This window comes from Danio rerio, chromosome 7 (assembly GCF_052040795.2).
Source record: "Danio rerio strain M-AB ecotype USA chromosome 7, GRCz13ab, whole genome shotgun sequence".
NCBI lineage: Eukaryota > Metazoa > Chordata > Actinopteri > Cypriniformes > Danionidae > Danio > Danio rerio.
Window position 1 is genome coordinate 8,288,644 of NC_141027.1, and position 19,234 is coordinate 8,307,877.

Consider the following 19,234-nt stretch of genomic DNA (forward strand, 5'->3'; position numbering starts at 1 on the left):
GAGTTTTTACTGCAAATGTCACATCCAAAATGCTGGAATTGCTCTGTAATAGATTTTTTTCTTTTATTCTAAATCTTTTTGGTACATCAAAAAGTGTGGTTATGATGACCATCTGACAACCAAATCCAGCTAAAAAATTGTTTAAAATTGTCATTAAAAAGCAGTATTTAAATCTCTAAATTTAATTTTAAAAAATGGGGCGGATAACAGCAAAAAGGTTCACATTTTTAAGAAAAAAAAGAACCATCCATTTTACAGGGCTGGCTACGGGCCTGGTTCTTTTTATGTGGGTAAGCTAACCAAGTGAAAAAATCGTGTGTAATAGCACACACTTACCAGACGATGGCGCACCTGCATCACATGTTCAGTTGGGTCTCCACATAAACAGAGCCGTTGTTCACATTAAGTCATTTAAAAACGATCTATAATCAAATATGAAAGAGAAAACACTCTTTTCTCTCTCCTTTTTAGCATACAGCCAGATAAAGCAGCCGATTTATTTCCAAGCCTCCTCATGTAAACAGCTTTTTTATTTGTAACGATTATTTCAGTATAAATGTCATAAAGACATTTAGACGCTGCTTTTAATGTGATGTGAGATTGAAAATATATAAAGACGATGAATTAGTTACATTTAACACCGACCCAATCGCACATATTCAGGGAATCTCGGAGACTTAGGCTGTTTCTCAATTCCAAGAACGCAGAGAACGGACTTGCGTTCTTGTGGAGAGCGGTCTTGCCAGGTGTCCTCGGAAGAACGAACTCAGGAGACCGCGAGGGCAGAGAACGCGTCCTTTGAGAAATGGGATGCTGCGTTCTTCCTGATGGTCATGTGACCTTCACGTGTTTTAAATGGTAAATTATTTAAGCATTAAAGCACTCATACAACGATTTACTGTTTTTCCCCTCTTCAAAATATATACTTTGCATAAAAACATTATAAATATACTCTGCACATTATGAATAAAACAGATTTTAATACGAATTTCAGCAAACAAACACCCTTAATGTGTTTATTCCTTTATTAAGATGTCCATGTTAATGTTTACTTTCACCGTTTCATTTAGGGAAACTCCTGAGGTAAATAAGTGATATCTCTGAACTTTAATAATATGTCTAAATAAAATGCAGCGCTTCCCATCTCCAGTCGCAATGACTTCTGGGACTTCCAGAGCGAGTTCAGTGCTCAAGTCAGCATCAGTGCGTCCTCGATATCAAGAACACATCCGGGAAGTTTCACGCGTCCTCCGTACTTGCGATCTTGAGTATTGGAACTGAACTTAGGCAGCTGATGATGACGTTTCACGAGAACACGAGGACGCAAGACCGCTGAAGAACGCATATTGAGAAACAGCCTTAAACTGAATGGATTTTCCATTAGAGCCCAGTCAAAGTGGCGTCTTGCTGTGCTTCCGCTGCGGTTTTGACAGGTAAATTATCACCTTTTAAACACGGGGGTCTGTTTCGTCTGAAAGAGAAACCCTTTCCATCGAGTGAAAACACATTAGAAATGAAATTCTCTTTTTTGGCCCCACACAGAAACTCAAAACGTTTACATATTATCTGAGGTAATTGCGGGATGCCATCAGATATTCCTCCGCCGCCTTTAGTCCAGCATTTGGGTGAAATGTTGAAAAATAGTTCCTCAAGTGCATTTAATTTCCACCCACAACACTCATATCTGCCAGCAGGAGGTCTATTTCCAAGTCTTTTGAGAGACATCAAGACTTTATTTCATCAGACCACATTGTTAGATTTTAGGAAAACACTTCAATTAGACGAAAATAATATGCAATTTAACTGAAAGTGCGTCTGAGTGCATTAGGCGACTCCTTTCATTTGGTCCATTAATTGTTATTTTTGGGTTTTTCCAGTCATTATCTGCACTATAGCCTTTTAAGGTAATGAACACAGCCATGCTAACATCATTTCACTGGCATAAACTTCAAATTTCACTCTTGTCCTCATCGGCTAGACAGATGTGCGCTCATTGCCATGCTTATTTTATGTGGAGTGAATCCCGCTGTCTAATGGACGATAAAACCTCTTGACAATTCTAATTAGCCTAAATTTGCTGCAATTACCATATGCCCATTTCTCTTTTGGTCAGATCAGATCAAGCAGTGTTGGGTTTTTATGTTAGAGGATGTAAAACACTGCACTTCAGTCATGTTTCATTCTTTGAATACACTGCTTGCATGAAATGCTTTCAGAAAGTAATCTGTCCATTCTCACACAACCCAAAGTAGGTTTGTTGTCAAATTTGATGACAAGATTAAAGAACATTTTCAAGGGATAGTTCACATACAAATTGAAATTTACTCACCATTTACTCACCCTCAAGTGGTCCCATTCCTTTATGAGTTCCCTTTTCTGTTCTGAAGTATACTATTAACTGTGAAAGAGGCATACCAAACTTACAAGAGAACTAAACAATATTTTTTTCATGAACCTTCACATTCCCAATAGCCTGTGTATACGAAATATTTTAATTCATATAAGTAATAAGAAATTGGCTTGTTTGCTTTTTCTGCATATTTTATCCTTCATGCTTGATGGAAACAAGACATTTAATTTCTTTTACAAATATTATTGAGAATTTGACATTTTTTCTACTATAGTAAATAACACAAAATCCCTCACAATGTGAAGTTTATTTATAAACTATTTCGAGAGGATCACGTGCTTATGATTGCTTGCGGCTGATCCCGCATTATTCAATTTATGATTCACTAATCAGATGATTCCTAAGCCACTATAAATACCCTAAGTTCCACGTAACAGCCATCTTCGTTTTGAAGAATCCCCCGTTCCACCCCTACTCCTTCTATCCTAGATGGGTGGCACGGTGGCCCAGTGGTTAGCACTGTTGCTTGAGGCCTGTTGGTTTGAACATTTCTGAAGTTGTTTGAATGTGTCAAATTGTAAGTAGACTTTTCAAAATATAAATAAACAATAACCTACTTAATAAGAATAGTTTGTATGATTTTCATATGAGATTAGAATACATGTTTTATCTTTTAGAATAGAATATGCAATGTTCTCAATAATATTTGTAAAGGACATATGCCCTAAATATGCTGTTTACACTTCAATTAAAGAGCCCATATTATACATGAAATAGGGTCATATCTTGGTTGTAAGGGTCTCCAACAACAATTTAATATGCATGCAAGGTCAAAGAACACTTTCATGGTCTTATAATCTGCATTTATTTTAACCTAATTATCCCAGCGACTCCTGTATGAATCGTCCAGTGATTCATTTGTTCCCAAACCCCTCCTTAGCGCGAAGCTAATCTGCGCTGATTGGACCAATGACAGCCTGTTGCGATTGGTCGACTGCCTTCAGTCAGAGAGTGAAATGTCCAACAGCTAATCAGCAATATAAAAGTAATCACAGTTCATACACGCTCGATGGTGTAGGCGTGGATTTTAGCTGCCAGTGGGTCAATGTAAATACAGACGATGGACTTGAAAATACAGACGACTAACTATTTTATTGAGCAAAAACTCCAAAAACAGTTGAGGAGATCTCCTAGCTTGTCTCAATCTGCTCTTTTCACAGACACACACACACACACACACGCACGCACGCACGCACGCACGCACGCACGCACGCACGCACGCGCGCGCGCGCGCGCGCGCACACACACACACACACACACACACACACACACACACACACACACACACACACACACACACACACACACACACACACACACACACACACACACACACACGTAACCCTGCTCCGGACGACAACGCACACACACACACACATACATACATACATACATACACACACACACACACACACACACACACACACACACACACACACACACACACACACACACACACACACCTACACACACTACTCCTCCTCCACGGAGCTCCATAAACAAAGCAGCACGCGTCGCGTTTTAAACGTGACTTTGCACCCGATATGAGAATATAGCCAGTTAACCTGATACAGTACACTCGGTCACAAGTAACAAATCACAACTAAATACATTTGCAAGCTAGAGTCAACGAGGCAACTTTAATCGCACGTACTTACACTTGAGAAATGGAGGAAGAAACCCATCCTGACGTCCATCAGTAAGTTACTCTTTACTGATCCTTCCTTTAATAAACGCAGATGAAGTATTCTTTGTAGCATGTAGTTTCCAGAAGTTTCCAGTAGTTTCCAACTGCTTGGCTATAATGCTATTATGTTATAATGTTTCATCTTTGGGTAGAGGCTCGATAATATCCATCTGCAATGTGATTTCAATCGACCGGCATGTTTGCGTGTGTGTTTGTGTGTGTGTGTGTGTGTGTGTGTCTGGGTTTCTGCGTCAGAGGGCGGGGCCGCAGGTTTGAAATCTCCCGGGTTTGCGCGTGCACGTGAATAACTTGGTTTCGTTCGTACGTCATGGCGAAACTCCTAATGAATCGGTATCAAGGCGACTCGTTTGAAGCACTATGAGTCGACTCTTTTATAGATGAATCAACAGTTTTAAACACTGTACACTAACAGATTTAAGCCTTAGTTGGATACTTCACTTCACTTAGAGCTGTGTTACACACTACATGGAGGGAAATTTTCAAAAACCCATAATATGGGCTCTTTAAAATGGAAAAGGAGTGCATGTTTTTGACAAAGCAACTTCGGCTTTGGGAAACACTCGTCTCTACATCGTTCTTTTTCTAAACGATGCATCCTACTATGATAGTTCAGCCGCGAGTTACGTTGTTTGGGAAACGCACCCCAGACTGGTTTAGGGGTGGGGTTTGGTTTTACAGCACACTTTTGTAAAAATTAGCAACTGACAAAACATAAGTTAGTTACATTTCCTTTTGAGATCACGCTGTTCATCCAGTTTATTTTATTTGTGTTCTAATGTTAATCATAGAAAAGCAACTTTGTTGAACATGAACAATTTCTTTAATTCAAAAACATTTTAAAATGCACCCACTCTAAACCTTTCAGTTTTTTTTATATAAATTTTGTGCAAATGCTTTTTTTGTCTGTAAAAAGAGTCTAATCATTTGTCTCTGATATTCCCATATCAAACGGAATAAAAATAGAATCAGTTATGGTCTAAATTTGACATTGTGATTGAGATTTTACTACATTGATTCAAATAACACTTTGAGCCCTATCATACATAGAAAAATTGTCAACATTATTATCGTTTCTTCTAATTAATTTAAAGGGCCAAATTCTGACTGAGGAAAGTGAAATGGTCTATTTGTTATTTGCCCTACAAATGACTAAATACTAGGGATGTAACGTATCAGAATTTCACGGTACGGTAATACCTCGGTATGAATGTCACGGTACGGTATTTATTGAATCATTTACAGGAAAAAACAAAACTTATGAAAATACTCCAAAAAAGTGCCAAAAGTGTCAATGACATACAAATTAGCCATCTATCTGTAAGCTTTGAAACAGGAACTTCAATTTTAATAACAAAAAAATATTAAACCATGTAAAAAAATAAAGTTTCAATTTAGTATTGTTGAAAACTCATCACATTCAACATTTAATCACTCACTCACTTAGATAGAGATGGGTTTAAAGGAAAATTATCATATAAATATAATCTGGTAAAAGCTGGTATCTCTGGATATCTACAATGTCCCCTGCAACAGAAAAAACCCTCTCATTTGGGACTGAGGTTTCTGGGACAAGAGAGATATGACTTGGCCCAGGTTGACAGCAGTGGGTAACGTTGTGCATTGTCTTTCCCCCACTTGAGAGGACAAACCATGAGTGAGATAGAGATCTCATGTCTGCATCAATCTGAACAGTGTGCTGACAACACCGCTATTCAGTACGCGCGTGACAACACAGCTGATAAGAACTCGCGCGACAACACCGCTATTCAGTATGCGCGCGACAACACAGCTGATAAGAACTCGCGCGACAACACCGCTATTCAGTACGCGCGCGACAACACCGCTATTCAGTACGCGCGCGACAACACAGCTGATAAGAACTCGCGCGACAACACCGCTATTCAGTACGCGCGCGACAACACAGCTGATAAGAACTCGCGCGACAACACCGCTATTCAGTACGCGCGGTGTGACAACACCCGCTTTAGAGTTTTCCAGCTCTTTTTCATCCCCGCTTCTAGCAGCACACTCCATTTCCGCATTACTGGATCTGTAGCGACAACAGACCGCAAGGGATTATGGCCAAGCCTGGGCTGATGGGAATTGTAGTTTCCGGTACCTCCCGTTCGCTTCATTCGCCTGAGCAAATTTTCTCAGAAGACCTATAGTTTTACCGAGTCATGCGACTACGGTAATATCGAAAAAAATTAATATTGTGGTATGACGGTATTTACAATACCGTTACATCCCTACTAAATACTAGTTTTTAATTTTAAACTAAATAATTTTTTTCTAAAGAAATATGATGTAGAGCAATTCTCTGCAAATATCAACCTTGCCATGAAACAAATTAAGCTTTCACCAAAATACGGACGCCATTTCTGGGTTTTTTGTATAAGCAAGTATTTTACAGTACTTTAGAAATACTCAAAAATGCTTCTGTCAATGTTTTCAAACTATTATATTTGATTTACTAAAGTCACACAAGTGGCAATTTCTCAACTGTCACATCCAGAACGAAGAGACGGCACATCCATAACAACACTTTTTCCTCATAAATGTGAAAATAATAAATGAGATAAAACCAATTATTTTTGTTTTATAGAGAGCCGACTCTTATCCTTTTAATTATCATTGTTTCTTTTGGGTTGTGCAGTTTAATTCACAGAATTTCTACAAAGTATGTTGTATACTGTAAACTTGCTGACTTTTTTGTCACATCCATAACGCACGTTGATTTCCACATAAAGTATCAAACATGTTTTCAGATTGATATTTTGTCCAAATAACACTTTGGGCCCTATCATACACCCAGCGCAATGTGGTGCAAGGCGCGACGCAATAGTTGTTAGTTCAGCTTGGCGCAAGAGTCGTTTTGATGTTTTGCAGCACGCTGTTTTAATAGCAAATCCATTTGCACTCATATGTGCGCCTATAGGCGTTCTGGTCTAAAAAGGAAGACGTTCTCTGGCGCGTTGCTATTTTTGGAAACTATAATAGATTTTTCAATAGACCAAAACAAAGCCGGTCTATTGTCCAGCGCACAGCGCGTTAGTTATGACCTCGCTTACACACTGCTTAATACACACAAGATGTAGAGCAATACGCAAATATAATATTATTTTCTAGCCTACATAAGTTAAAAAACCACTGCTTTTATGTCTTCTTCATCTCGGGAGGCTTTTTCAGTTCATTCATAACAATTTACTTTTGTATAATGTTATTATTATTAGCAGTATTATTTATTATATCCATATTTATATTTGTTTTATTAAAAACAAGCCTAGATTTGCCCACCTGTCAGGTTTTAGACCATATGGGGCACAGCAAGTGTATTTGGATTTAACTCAGCTGTTTGAGCACACTTCGTTATGATTGTTCAATTATTAGTTTTGAATTTAGAAATAGTTTTGAAACAAATTTTTGCGCTTAACAAACAAAATTAATTATTTATAGGCTAACTGATGTCTGTGCGTACAAGGTCTCCCTATCCACGAGAGCGAAAGTGAAAGTAGATTATGAGATGCCTTATCGCTCATTCTCGCGCTGCAGATGCTCTGTTTAACTGTTTTCTTGCTAGTGAAATGTTCAGATTTTCCACTTACAAAGTCAGTCATATAAATAGCAAATGTGCTTAAGGCGCGACGCAACTGACTCCTAAAGGGAATGGGAGATGAGACTCTGATTGGTTTATTCTCAAAACACACCTATATCTCATTTCAAGAGTTCACACTTAGATACTGTTTGACAACTTGTTAGCAAGTTTGGCATGCTGTCCCAGGAGAGAACCCTGAGCTCGGAGATAGTTGAGCCCAGGGCTCCCGCCAGGTCCATAGAACATGTGAGGGGAGTACGAGATCAGGTGGTTCTCGAGAGCTCCCCTCGGCAAAAGAGGAAAGGAGGAGAAGAGGGTGGATGGGGGGGTTTCTTCGGGAAATTGAAGATAAGGGAGTAGTTCTTAGCTAGGCTACTTATAGTGTGTTTGGATCGATCTGATTGGCTAGCTAATGAGTGTAAATGAGTGGCCAGCTGCAGTCAATCATATCACGTGCTCCTCTCGAAATTAGTTTGTGAAACTTCATTAAGAAAATAAGCTCAACCCTTTTAGACCATGCGCCACAGCGCAAAGCGGATTTTTTCCGTTCTTATATTAGCAAAAGTGGATTCTGACACGGCCTGAAAGCGTTTGCGACCTGCGCTTTGCACTTTGAGCATGGACCGTCAAAATAGAGCCCTTTATTTTTGTAGTCACTTATTAGACTGTTGACAAACCCTGACCCTCCTGATGCCCTTTTAAAATGCCCCCTTTGGTTGTTGTATTTCTCTGTGTTCAAGAACTTTAGATGTGCAGTGAACTTATAAAGGTCAAACCGATGTCTCTGAGCTCAGACATATCAATTCTGATGGACCATGAGGAGCAACTGTCTAAATAATGTCTTCTGGTAGATGCTGAACCATGAGAAGGTCTCCTGGCCCAAAATATATCCTTACACTTGTGGAAAACAACAAAACCTCAGACCTCAGACCAGCCAATGTGAGTGTAAAGGTCAATCTTTATCCATTTACATGTGAACCATAAAGCAAAAGCAATGTTTATGCAATTTATTAATTTTTTTGGTGTACATTTTAAAGCTTCTGACTTTTTGGTACGGCACACATTGCATCTCAGCTTGACCTGAACAATCATGTGGGCAAATGATTCAATGCTGTATGAAATGTCAGAATAGTGTGACAAAAATGCATGAAAATCCACAACCTTACTTATTTTTCAAGCATGTGCTGATAAATTTATAATCATTATCCATATGGTCAGCAATCCTTAAGGCATCTTTTAAAATGTGAGTGTTTGTTTAACGCCTCACAGCAAGAAGGTCGCTGGTTCGAGTGCCGGCTGGGTCTGCTGGGATTTCTGTGTGGAGTTTGCATGTTCTCCCAGTGTTGGTGTGTGTTTCTTCCGGGTGCTCTGGTTTCCCACAATCCAAAGACATGCAGTACAGGTAAATTGAATAAACTAAATTGTCTGTAGTGTATGTGTGTGGATAAGAGTGTGTGGTTGTTTTCCAATACTGGGTTGCAGCTGGAAGGTGCATCCACTGTGTGAAACATATCTTGGAACAGTTGGTGGTTCGTTCCTCTGTGGCGACCCCTGATGAATAAAGGGACTAGGCTGAAGGAAAATGAATGAATGAATAAATGTTTGTTTAATAAAATGTAGAGCATGAACCAGACATAATGGACTCGCTGTATTTTAAATGCATCTGGGTTCATGGAAACCGTTAGGTCTGATTTATCACTAACTTTTAAGACCCTAGTTTAGCTCATGATGTTCCTTATTTGCATGTCATTTTGGTTATATGGATTTGCCAAGGGAACATGTGCAGGTGAAGTGCTGATATGAACACCCACTCTTTATAATCCTTCATTTTGCTTTTCACTCATGCAAAATACATATTTTCTTACATAACTTGAAATGTATTAATCTTTCTTGAGCATTTTACTATGAGCTAATTTAAAAAAAAAATACTAAAAGCTGTGGGTTTAGAAAAAGAAAGATCTCTTATACTTTAGCTGTCCTTCTGTTTTTTCCATTAACCCAGAGCTACAGTAAATAAACCCCTATGTGTTACAGTAGGTCTAAGTTTAAAATAAGTTAATGTGAATGCTTGATTCTGCATGTGGTCACAATGGATACATGATTTCATAATTGCAGCATTTTCATTAATCTGAGCAGTGGATTTAAAAGTAAAGCAAATTTAAGTAAAATGCCATGATATTACATCATTTTTAACCAAGGAGTGTTGCCTATTTAAAAAGAAAAAGTTGCATGGAACTGTCAGGAACATCTAACAAGTACACAGTAAAATAAAGTGCTATCCTAAAAAAAGATAAACCTAAAATAGAAAATCAAAAGCAGAACAGTCATACTGCAACTGGTGAATTTGGTGGGAGGATAAATGAGACATGTAAGATCCTGGTTTATTTTTAATAACAATTAAAAAACAAGGAGTAGTTATACACATAGACTAGTTCTGTTACATTTTTTGACAAATAATTATTTAGAATTTAATAACTGAGTAATATCCAAACACACGTCTTATTCTTTTCTCCTATAAGGTGATGCATATGTCTCCAAAACCCAACAGGATGGAAAATCTAAACTTGTTTTTGTTAAAACAAATATAAATATAATAAATAATACTGCTAATAATATTAATAATTATAATAATAAATTAGGTCCCACTTTATATTAAGTGGCCTTAACTAATATGTAATTTCACAGGAATTAATAGTTTGTTACAATGTACTTATTGTGTAAATACATGTATTTACTGTGTACTTAAGCTTGATTAAATACATGTAATTACATCTGTCATTAACTTTTTTAATTACATTTGTAAATACACTGTTGACCATCCCTTACACCTTAACCCACCCTTAAACCTACCCATGCCACTAAACCTGTCCATAACCCAACCTCTATCCCAACTTAAAAGCACCACAAGTGTTCTCAAATACATTATAAACACAGTAAGTACATTGTATTTATTTTTTTGATGTAAGTACATAGTAGTTAAGGACACTTATTATAAAGTGGGACCATAAATTATTATACAAACTGTCATGAATAAACTAAGAAAAAGCGTTGGACTAAAGAGCAGCTTTTAGTTGGTCAATGGCGTCAATAATGCGCATTAACACACCTCCTTTTCATACCAGCACACCCATGAGTCCACAAAGTGGTGCAAATGCATTTGCTATTTGAACAACGTGGCGCAAAACATGAAAATGACTGTTGTCCAGGTCTGAATAAAGCAACAAACAACGCAGCAAACGCGTCTTGCACCTTTTTTGCTGGGTGTATGTTAGGGTTGGGTACCTAAACCCAGTGCCATTATAGCACCAGTACCTTTGTAACCGGTAAATATCGGACCAAATCAGCGTATAAATTTCAGTGCCTAATTTCGGTGCCACTGGTGCTGCGACAAGAATGTAAGAAGCATCAAGGGGTGCATCAAAGGCACACATAGGTGCATGTTGTCACACCATCTCTAAACATTTCATTCTAAACAACTTCGAGGAATATGCACAGGCAATGTGAGGCATTTGTTCTTGTTGCTTAGGGAACGGACGCATGCAATGCACGCAGTACATCGCATTCGGTGAGCGAGAGCGGCTCTCTTTAGATCAACATGCATGATCGCGTTCATCAAATTTGCTTAAACGAAGCGTTCTAAAGCCTATTTTAAAAGCAAGGATTCTGACACAGCAACGTGAAGCAGACGCTTTACAAAAGTTGCGTGTAAGAAGGAAACACGTCAAACTTATTGACACATTTGAGAGCTCATGAAATCAACTTAGAGGCAGAGGAATACACTGTCTATAAAAGCTTGCGACATCATCTGGCGATTTCAGTGAGTATGTTTACATGGACACCAATGCTGTGATTTGAATATGATTAAGACAACACTCTGATTAAGAGCCTAGACTACCATGTAAACAGTGATTACCACAGACAACAGCGTTGCGAAATGCGAAGGTTTTTTCTTTCCATTCAAACTCCATTAAAAGAGCACTCTTACACCAGTCCTTACTTAATGCTCTGTTTAAATAACTGTTTGTCATGGGGACATGAACGAAATGTTCCTGAATGAAAGTGAAACTGCAGTTAAGGTAAAAAAAATAACAATAATGAAACACCTGAAATTACATGAAACTCTGGAGGAAACATGGATAGCGTGGTGACACAATGATCCATCTATAACTATAACGTTTAAGACAGGATCATAAAAGGAACATTCAAAAAGCAACTCATGTTAACACCATAATCATAATATTGTCTTATTCAGATTAAGGCAATGCATTAGATTACTGATAACCATGTAAACATAGTCACAAGCCCCAACCCTAGAAAAAATGAGTTCAGTATTTGATGACAGCCTTTCCTCAGGTTAGTAGTAAGCTAATGTAATTTCATAATGCAAATCTTAAATTCATGCTAACCAACAAATGATCAAAGGAAATAGATTAATGTAACTCAAATATATAAAATATGAATTGGTGTTTACCCTAAACTTTAATTATATTGTTCTATAACAATTTTTTTTTTATAAAGATTTTGTCATATAAAGATTTTTCTAGAGTCATCCACTATAATTTTGTGGCTCAAAAGTATCAGTTCAGGCATCGGTACCATTTTAAAAGCATTGATTTAACACTGGTATCAAAACAACTCCAAATGATATTAAACCCTAGTGTATGATAGGGCCCAAAATGTCCAGGCCTGATCTACTCTCATCTTCTCCTTTTAAGTTCATGTCCACACGTACGTGGGTATTTTTATAAAAGTTTTTACGAGTTTAAAAAAAAAAATATATTAAAAATTTCTGTCCAAATGAAAATGCAGTCACCTGACACTGCATATTCATGTCAACAAACTAAACTGCTTTGGAAAAAAGCGTGGTTTTGACAATACCTGCATTCGTGTGGCCAGGACCTAAATTTCCAAAGCTCCTCTTTGAGACTTGAGACAGGTGGTGCGCACAGGTGAGGGTCGTTAACACTCCCGCCCTTGGTCTCATACCGATTTCTCGGTCCCGCCCCACTTATACAGGTTGTTTAAATTCTGATGCAGAGTAGAAAATGCAGATACTGCAAAAAAAAAAAAAAGAAAATTATATATATATATATATATATATATATATATATATATATATATATATATATATATATATATATATATATATAATAAATCAGGCACAAGTAGCCACGAGTCACTAAAAAGGTTTGTGTACCCATGTGTATCAAACAAGTTCTCTCAAAAATATTCATTTTTTCATCCTCAAGTGGTTCTAAATATTATTAAGTTTCTTTATTCTGTTAAACACAAATGGAAAATTTTGAAGAATGTTGAAAACCTGAATACACTATTCCTCAATAGGTAAAATAGGTTTATTTTCATAGTTTCTGTCAAAGTCTTATTTTTAGTCCTGTGTAAGATGTAAAACTTTCATTTATCAGCGCACACAAGGACCATTCAACTCATTTACAAAACTACAAGCATGACAAGCTCATAAAGTTCCTCATTTGTATTTCACTTTGGTTAAATGTATTTTCCAAAAGAAGATGTAAATGTACAGCAAAGTCCTGATAACACAGACAACTCTTCAGCGTTCTACTCATTTAAATTGATCACTCATGCAACACAGAAGTCTCTTTTTTCAACACAGTGAAATGATGTTTATCTTTCTGTAGATTTATATATTATAATACTTTAAAATATGCAAAGGGAAAACATTGGATTTTTTAAACATGCCTACTGCATTTGTAAATTTGGTTTGAACTTCAGGTTTGGTTTCAGGAACTTTCCTTAAAATAACTGACACCATTTAATTTATTAAGGTTTAACTGCAAATAAAGGCTGACCCTGTGTGTACAGTATGTGATATATATATATATATATACACACACACACACACATATTTACATATATACATACATACATATATACATACATATACATATATATACACACATATACACATATATATACATAAGCCCAAAAATAAGGGGGGTCACAGTGGTGCAGTGGGTAGCATGATCGCCTCACAGCAAGAGGGTCCCTGGTTCAAGCCTCGGGTGGGTCAGTTGGCGTTTCTGTGAGGAGTTTGCATGTTGTTTTTAATCTTGTTTCTCAATCTTTTATATAACTGCTCATCCAGTCCAGGCTACTCCTCTAATACCATACCTTTCTAATTTATTTACCAATATATTATGATTTATTGTATCAAATGCCTTCTTTAAATCTATAAAAAAAATCAGACTACCTTCTCATTTTTATCTATGTTATTAGTAATATCCTCAATAATTTTTGTTAATGCCAGAGATAATAATAAGAATTTTTCTCTGATTATTGATAAATCAATTAACCATTGGTTGGTTTAATACTACAGTACAGTACAAAAGACAAGTACAGTAACTCAACCTGATCAATTGAATACCTTAAAGCCGAATTCTAGCATCAGCATCTGTAATTGTTTTTTGACGCCTGTGTTAGATGTCAATTAGATGTCATTTTGCCATCAAGGTGGTGTAGATTTGTATATTATAATTGATGCTTCCAGAAAAATATAACTTTTCATATATTATAACATTTTGTGTCATTATTTTGATGGACAAAAGAGCACCAATGTGTAGAAGTCAAATGGACATCAAGGTAATGACATCACATTGATATGCATTTCTGACTTTTTTTTTTTTTTAGGTCAAGTCAGTTTTATCTTCTTTTGACATCCACTGTACATACACCTATTCACCTTATTTTTCGCCGACGAGCGGGCGCAGCCATTTGAATCTTTTTGGCTTGAGACTTCCGGTCTCATTCACTTCCATTCATTTTTTGACATTAAAAACTGCTCGTTTCGCTGTTTGATGTTGCAAACTGATCTTTCCTTATTATATTATTCTACCTGTTCTGTATAGTCATGCAAATTTTTGTTTGTAGAGCAAGTAGTTTGACCGTTTTCTGCCATTTCTAGTCCCATGGGTGACTGAATCGTAAGTTCTAAAACAATTGCGAGGTACAAAAGTCAACCTTTTGAAAAAAACAAAACCCCAGTGACCCCAGTTATTTTTGAGAGAGTGTAGACAGTTGTTACTTCTGAGCATTTTTTTTTTTGTTTGTTATTTAATATTAACATTATTAAAAAGGTATTCATTTTGACATCTCTATCAGCTTTTTTGACATTATACAGTTTAATCAACCATTGAAAATTTATGAATTGATAGCCCTGAATAGGTTACATAAAATTTAAATTGGAAACCTTATTTTCATTCGCAAACAGAAGATTCTGACTGATGGGCTTTCGGTGTCTTTTCCAGCTCTATTTAAACAGCTGCTCAGTTCAACACATTTCACCTCACTGACTTTTGACTTTTGAGTTTTTGACAAGAGATTCTTCAGTCTACATGTGAGTATATTTATATGGAGCAGGTATATTTATTTACTGTGTCTTACAGCAGTATTTCGCAAATACTATTTTCTAAGAGGTATAACATACACTGTAAAAATTGGTACATTGGTAAGTCAAAATATTTAAATATTTTGGGATTGGTGTTTATGCTTCTGAATTGCATCAGGAGACCTTGACAACTTTTGATGTTTGAAAGTTTGTAAAAGTGACTTGCAGTTACATTTTTGAGTGATATAATGTTTTGGTTGATGTTTACGGTACACAAAATAGCAATAAAGTACTTATTTTTATTCATTTTACAGACTTAAATCATTATATACAGTTTATTATAGTTTAAAGCTAACTCTGAAATATATATAAGATAATAGTTACAGTGAACGGTTACAGGTTTCCAACCTTCTTTAGAAAATCTTCTCTTGTGTTCAACAGAAGAAACTCAAACAGGTTTGGAACAAGTGAAGGGTGAGTAAATGATTAAAACTTTTATTATTATTATTAATGTACTGTATACTACCCTGCGTACAGTTGAAGTCAGAACTATCAGCCCTCCTGAATTATTAGTCCCTGTATTTTTACCCCAATTTCTGTTTAACAGAGAGAAGATTTTTTCAACACATCTAGAAACATAATAGTTTTAATAACTCATTTCTAATAACTATTTTACTTTGACTTATTTTCCAATAACTGATTCCTTCATTGTCCATGAAGACAGTATATTTTACTACATATTTTACAAGGCACTAGTATTCAGCTTAAAGTGACATTTAAAGGCTTAACTGGGTTAATTAGGTAAACTAGGCAAGTTAGGGCAACTAGGCAAGTGGGTTAACTGTATAAGCTTATTTCACGTGGCCACAATTTTAAAACACGAAAGAGAGGCTGGGGTGGGAAGAAACCCGGAAGTATAGGACCAGCACTGTAAACATCGCAACAACATGCTGTGAACTACAAACCTCCAGCTGTTGCCGCGATTTTAAAATGCTGAAATGGTGTAAACATCACCTTAATATCATTCAATTAAGTTTAATTTAAACAATTAAAAGCATATTAGGCATCAAACAATATTACAATCTCTTTCAGAGTAATACGCTTAAGTGTCGTAGGCTTTAGTTCATAGCACCAGGTAAACACCGTGACAACACTTCCCTGCTTCAGCCTATGTAACCGGGTGAGCGATAAAACACTGCTGTCATCTGTAGCACATCCTCGTGGCAAATCAGCGCTGTTTAAAAATGCCATCAACAGTGCTTAAATGTTAACAGGAATTTTTTTTTATTTCAGTACCGAAATTTTGTATCTTTACAAGTCTAATACAGTGAAAGAGTCAGTTCATTAACTTGAGTTTGATTGATGGCAGTTTAAATGTGTGTTAGGGAAAGAAAATGTTAGCTAACTAGTGCCATTTCCTTTAACTGAAAATGAAGTCCAATATTCCTTATTTTCACCATTCATTCATAAAGGACCTTTGAGTCACTCGGAAGGTGGTGAAATCACTTGCAGTGTGTCACTTGCTCTTCACTGATAGGATATACAGGCAGGTACACAACATTCCTGTATGACTCAGGTGATACTTCAGTGTTTATTCCCACCGCAGTCTTAATTTCGCCGTTTAAAATGGCGTGAAATCAGTCTAGAACAGTGGTTTGTTATGTAGAACAGTGGTCCTCAACCTCTCGTTGCGAAGAGGAAAAGGCCCAGTTGAGGACCCGTGAACTGCCAAAGAATAGATTCGCAATTCATTTGTCGACAAATCAGTAAAAAATCCAACTTCTCAAAATCTGTGTGAGTAGAAGATCAACTGCTGGAGATCACGAATGACAGTGGCCGTTCACATATTGTCTTGTCCGCATGCAAGCTCATTATTTCCAATAAAGGAGCGACGCAACGCGTTCTCGCCTTAGAGGCGCACCCAGTTGAAAACATTTTTAGAATGTTGAAAACTAAACATAAGTCACATGACAAGAACTGACAGATCAGCATCTTTTGTATAGAATACACAGATTTTGGTAGAATAATTATCTCAGACGAACACAGCAGTGCTTTTTAATTTTCTCCATAAATAAAACTTGTATCAGAGCTACAGCAATGTTTTGTCAGCTTGTCATCCTCTGAGAAAATGATTGATGGTTGCCTAGAAAAATAACCCCCCCACACACCCTTAGTAAAATTGTGAAGTGTTGAACAGTCTGCGGTAATAAAAAGGTTGAGGACCACTGCTGTAGACAAGCAGAATTTTTTTTTTTAATTATTGTTTAATATTGAAAATATTAATATTAAAAAAATATTAATAACATATTAATATTAAAACTGCTTTTATTCTAGCCTAAATAAAACAAATGAGACTTTCTCCGAAATAAAAGATATTATCCGAAATACTGTAAAAAATAAATTGCTCTGTTAAAAATCATTTGAGAAATATTTTTAAAAGAAAAATTCACAGAAAGGCGAATAATTTTGACTTCAATTGTAGATTCCCTGTGTTAATAATAATCTCTCATATAGTTTTCAGATCTAATTTCTTCAGACATGGCCTACACATCCTCAATTGAGCCAACTGGTGGTGGAGGAGGTGTGGAATTTTCATTTACTGGAGAAAGAAATGGTGCCAGACTGGAGAAGCTCTGGGTTTGGGAGGGGCCATCGCAGATCAAGGCTATTAAGGCTTGGCTTTCAGATGGTAGAGATGCAACCTTCGGAGAACCAGCTGGACCTCATCAAGAGTTTGTGTTCAAGCCTGGTGAGAGTTTCACCGCACTGTCCCTCTGGGGGAACGGAGCAGGAACACGCCTAGGAGGCATCAAATTCAAGACCATAGACAGTCAAGGTAATGCAAGGTTATTTTTCGCCAAGATGACAGAGTGGGGTTTAAAAACAGAATTTCCCGTCGATGTCTGCTCTGGTTATTGTCTTGGCATTGCGGGAAGAGCTGGTGCAGACATCGACTGCTTGGGGTTTCTGTTTCTCATGGCAGTTGAGTCAGTAGTCCTCACCAATGTTTACTATCCCACAATTCACCAAATAATACCAAGGGTGGCAGTGGAAGAGATCAAGTCCATGACTTTCAGAAACAACACCTCTGCCGCTCAACAACAAAAAATCGAAACCTCAAAGAAAGTGACCACAGCGTCCTCATGGTCTTTGTCTACAAGCCTGACAGCAGCCTTCAGTGTGGAGGTGAGTGCTGGGGTTCCAGCGGTGGCGGAAGTTAGGAAAGGATTCAGTATCAGCGTTACAGCAGAAAGCTCTTATAAGCAGGATTACGCAGAAGAGAAAAACGAAACGCTGTCTAGCACTATTGAGGTCCCACCAAAGAAGAAGGTGGTTGTTAACATCAGCATTGGCAGAGCCACTTTTGACCTGCCGTACACTGGTATAGTGAAGATCACTTGCAAGGGTGGCGGTGTGTTTCAGTACGAAACCAACGGCCAATACAAAGGCGTCACTTACACTGATATCAAAGTGAAAACTGATGAATGTGATGACGTCACGGCAGATTGTCCCTGTTAATACATAATTAATTATCCTGATTTTACATCTGGATATTTTACAATGATTTTTCAATTATGCTTCATGAAACTACAATTTTCAGTAGATGTGTCCAGTGTAATACACACACACACTTCACATTTAAGACTAAAATACTACTTTTAATCCAGATATATTCACATTGCTTCAAACATATCCACTTTAATAATTCCTATAATCACATTGTATTATTGATGTGATCATGTGTTTTATATGTGTTTGATGTGACTTTTAATTACCGTTTCTGTTCATGTGAGGAAAACCTTATAATCATATGCTTGTTTCCCAATGGTCTTGAACTCAATTCCTGGAGGGCCGCAGCTCTGCAGATTTGATCTCCAACCACCCCCAACTCACACTTGCTTAATAGTCTCTAGTAGTTTTGAACATCTTGATTATTTGCATCAACTGTGTTTGATGAGGGTTGGAGCAAAACTATGCAGAGAGGCAGCCTTCCGGGAATCCAGTTTGAGACCCATGCTCTTGACTTTGTATACAACCACTTTAACTGGTATATTATATATAAGGAAGCAATATCTATAAACAAATCATGTTTAATGTTCCGTAATCATTTCAGAATTTCAAATGTTTTTAATCCAACAATAAAAAAGTTAAAATCAA

The 19,234-nt window shown here is 37.0% G+C and overlaps 1 protein-coding gene across 6 annotated transcripts; it reads left to right on the forward strand.

The window, feature by feature from the left end:
* Positions 1 to 1,196: 1,196 nt before the first annotated feature.
* Positions 1,197 to 19,234, forward strand: jac7 (jacalin 7). 6 transcript variants are annotated; one of them, XM_087260082.1, is made up of 6 exons: positions 1,197 to 1,433; positions 8,454 to 8,652; positions 8,983 to 9,115; positions 14,997 to 15,085; positions 15,518 to 15,550; positions 17,591 to 19,234. In XM_087260082.1, exon 6 carries the CDS (start codon positions 17,615 to 17,617, stop codon positions 18,593 to 18,595), a length of 981 nt encoding a protein of 326 aa, XP_087116208.1. In that variant the 5' UTR covers positions 1,197 to 1,433; positions 8,454 to 8,652; positions 8,983 to 9,115; positions 14,997 to 15,085; positions 15,518 to 15,550; positions 17,591 to 17,614; the 3' UTR covers positions 18,596 to 19,234.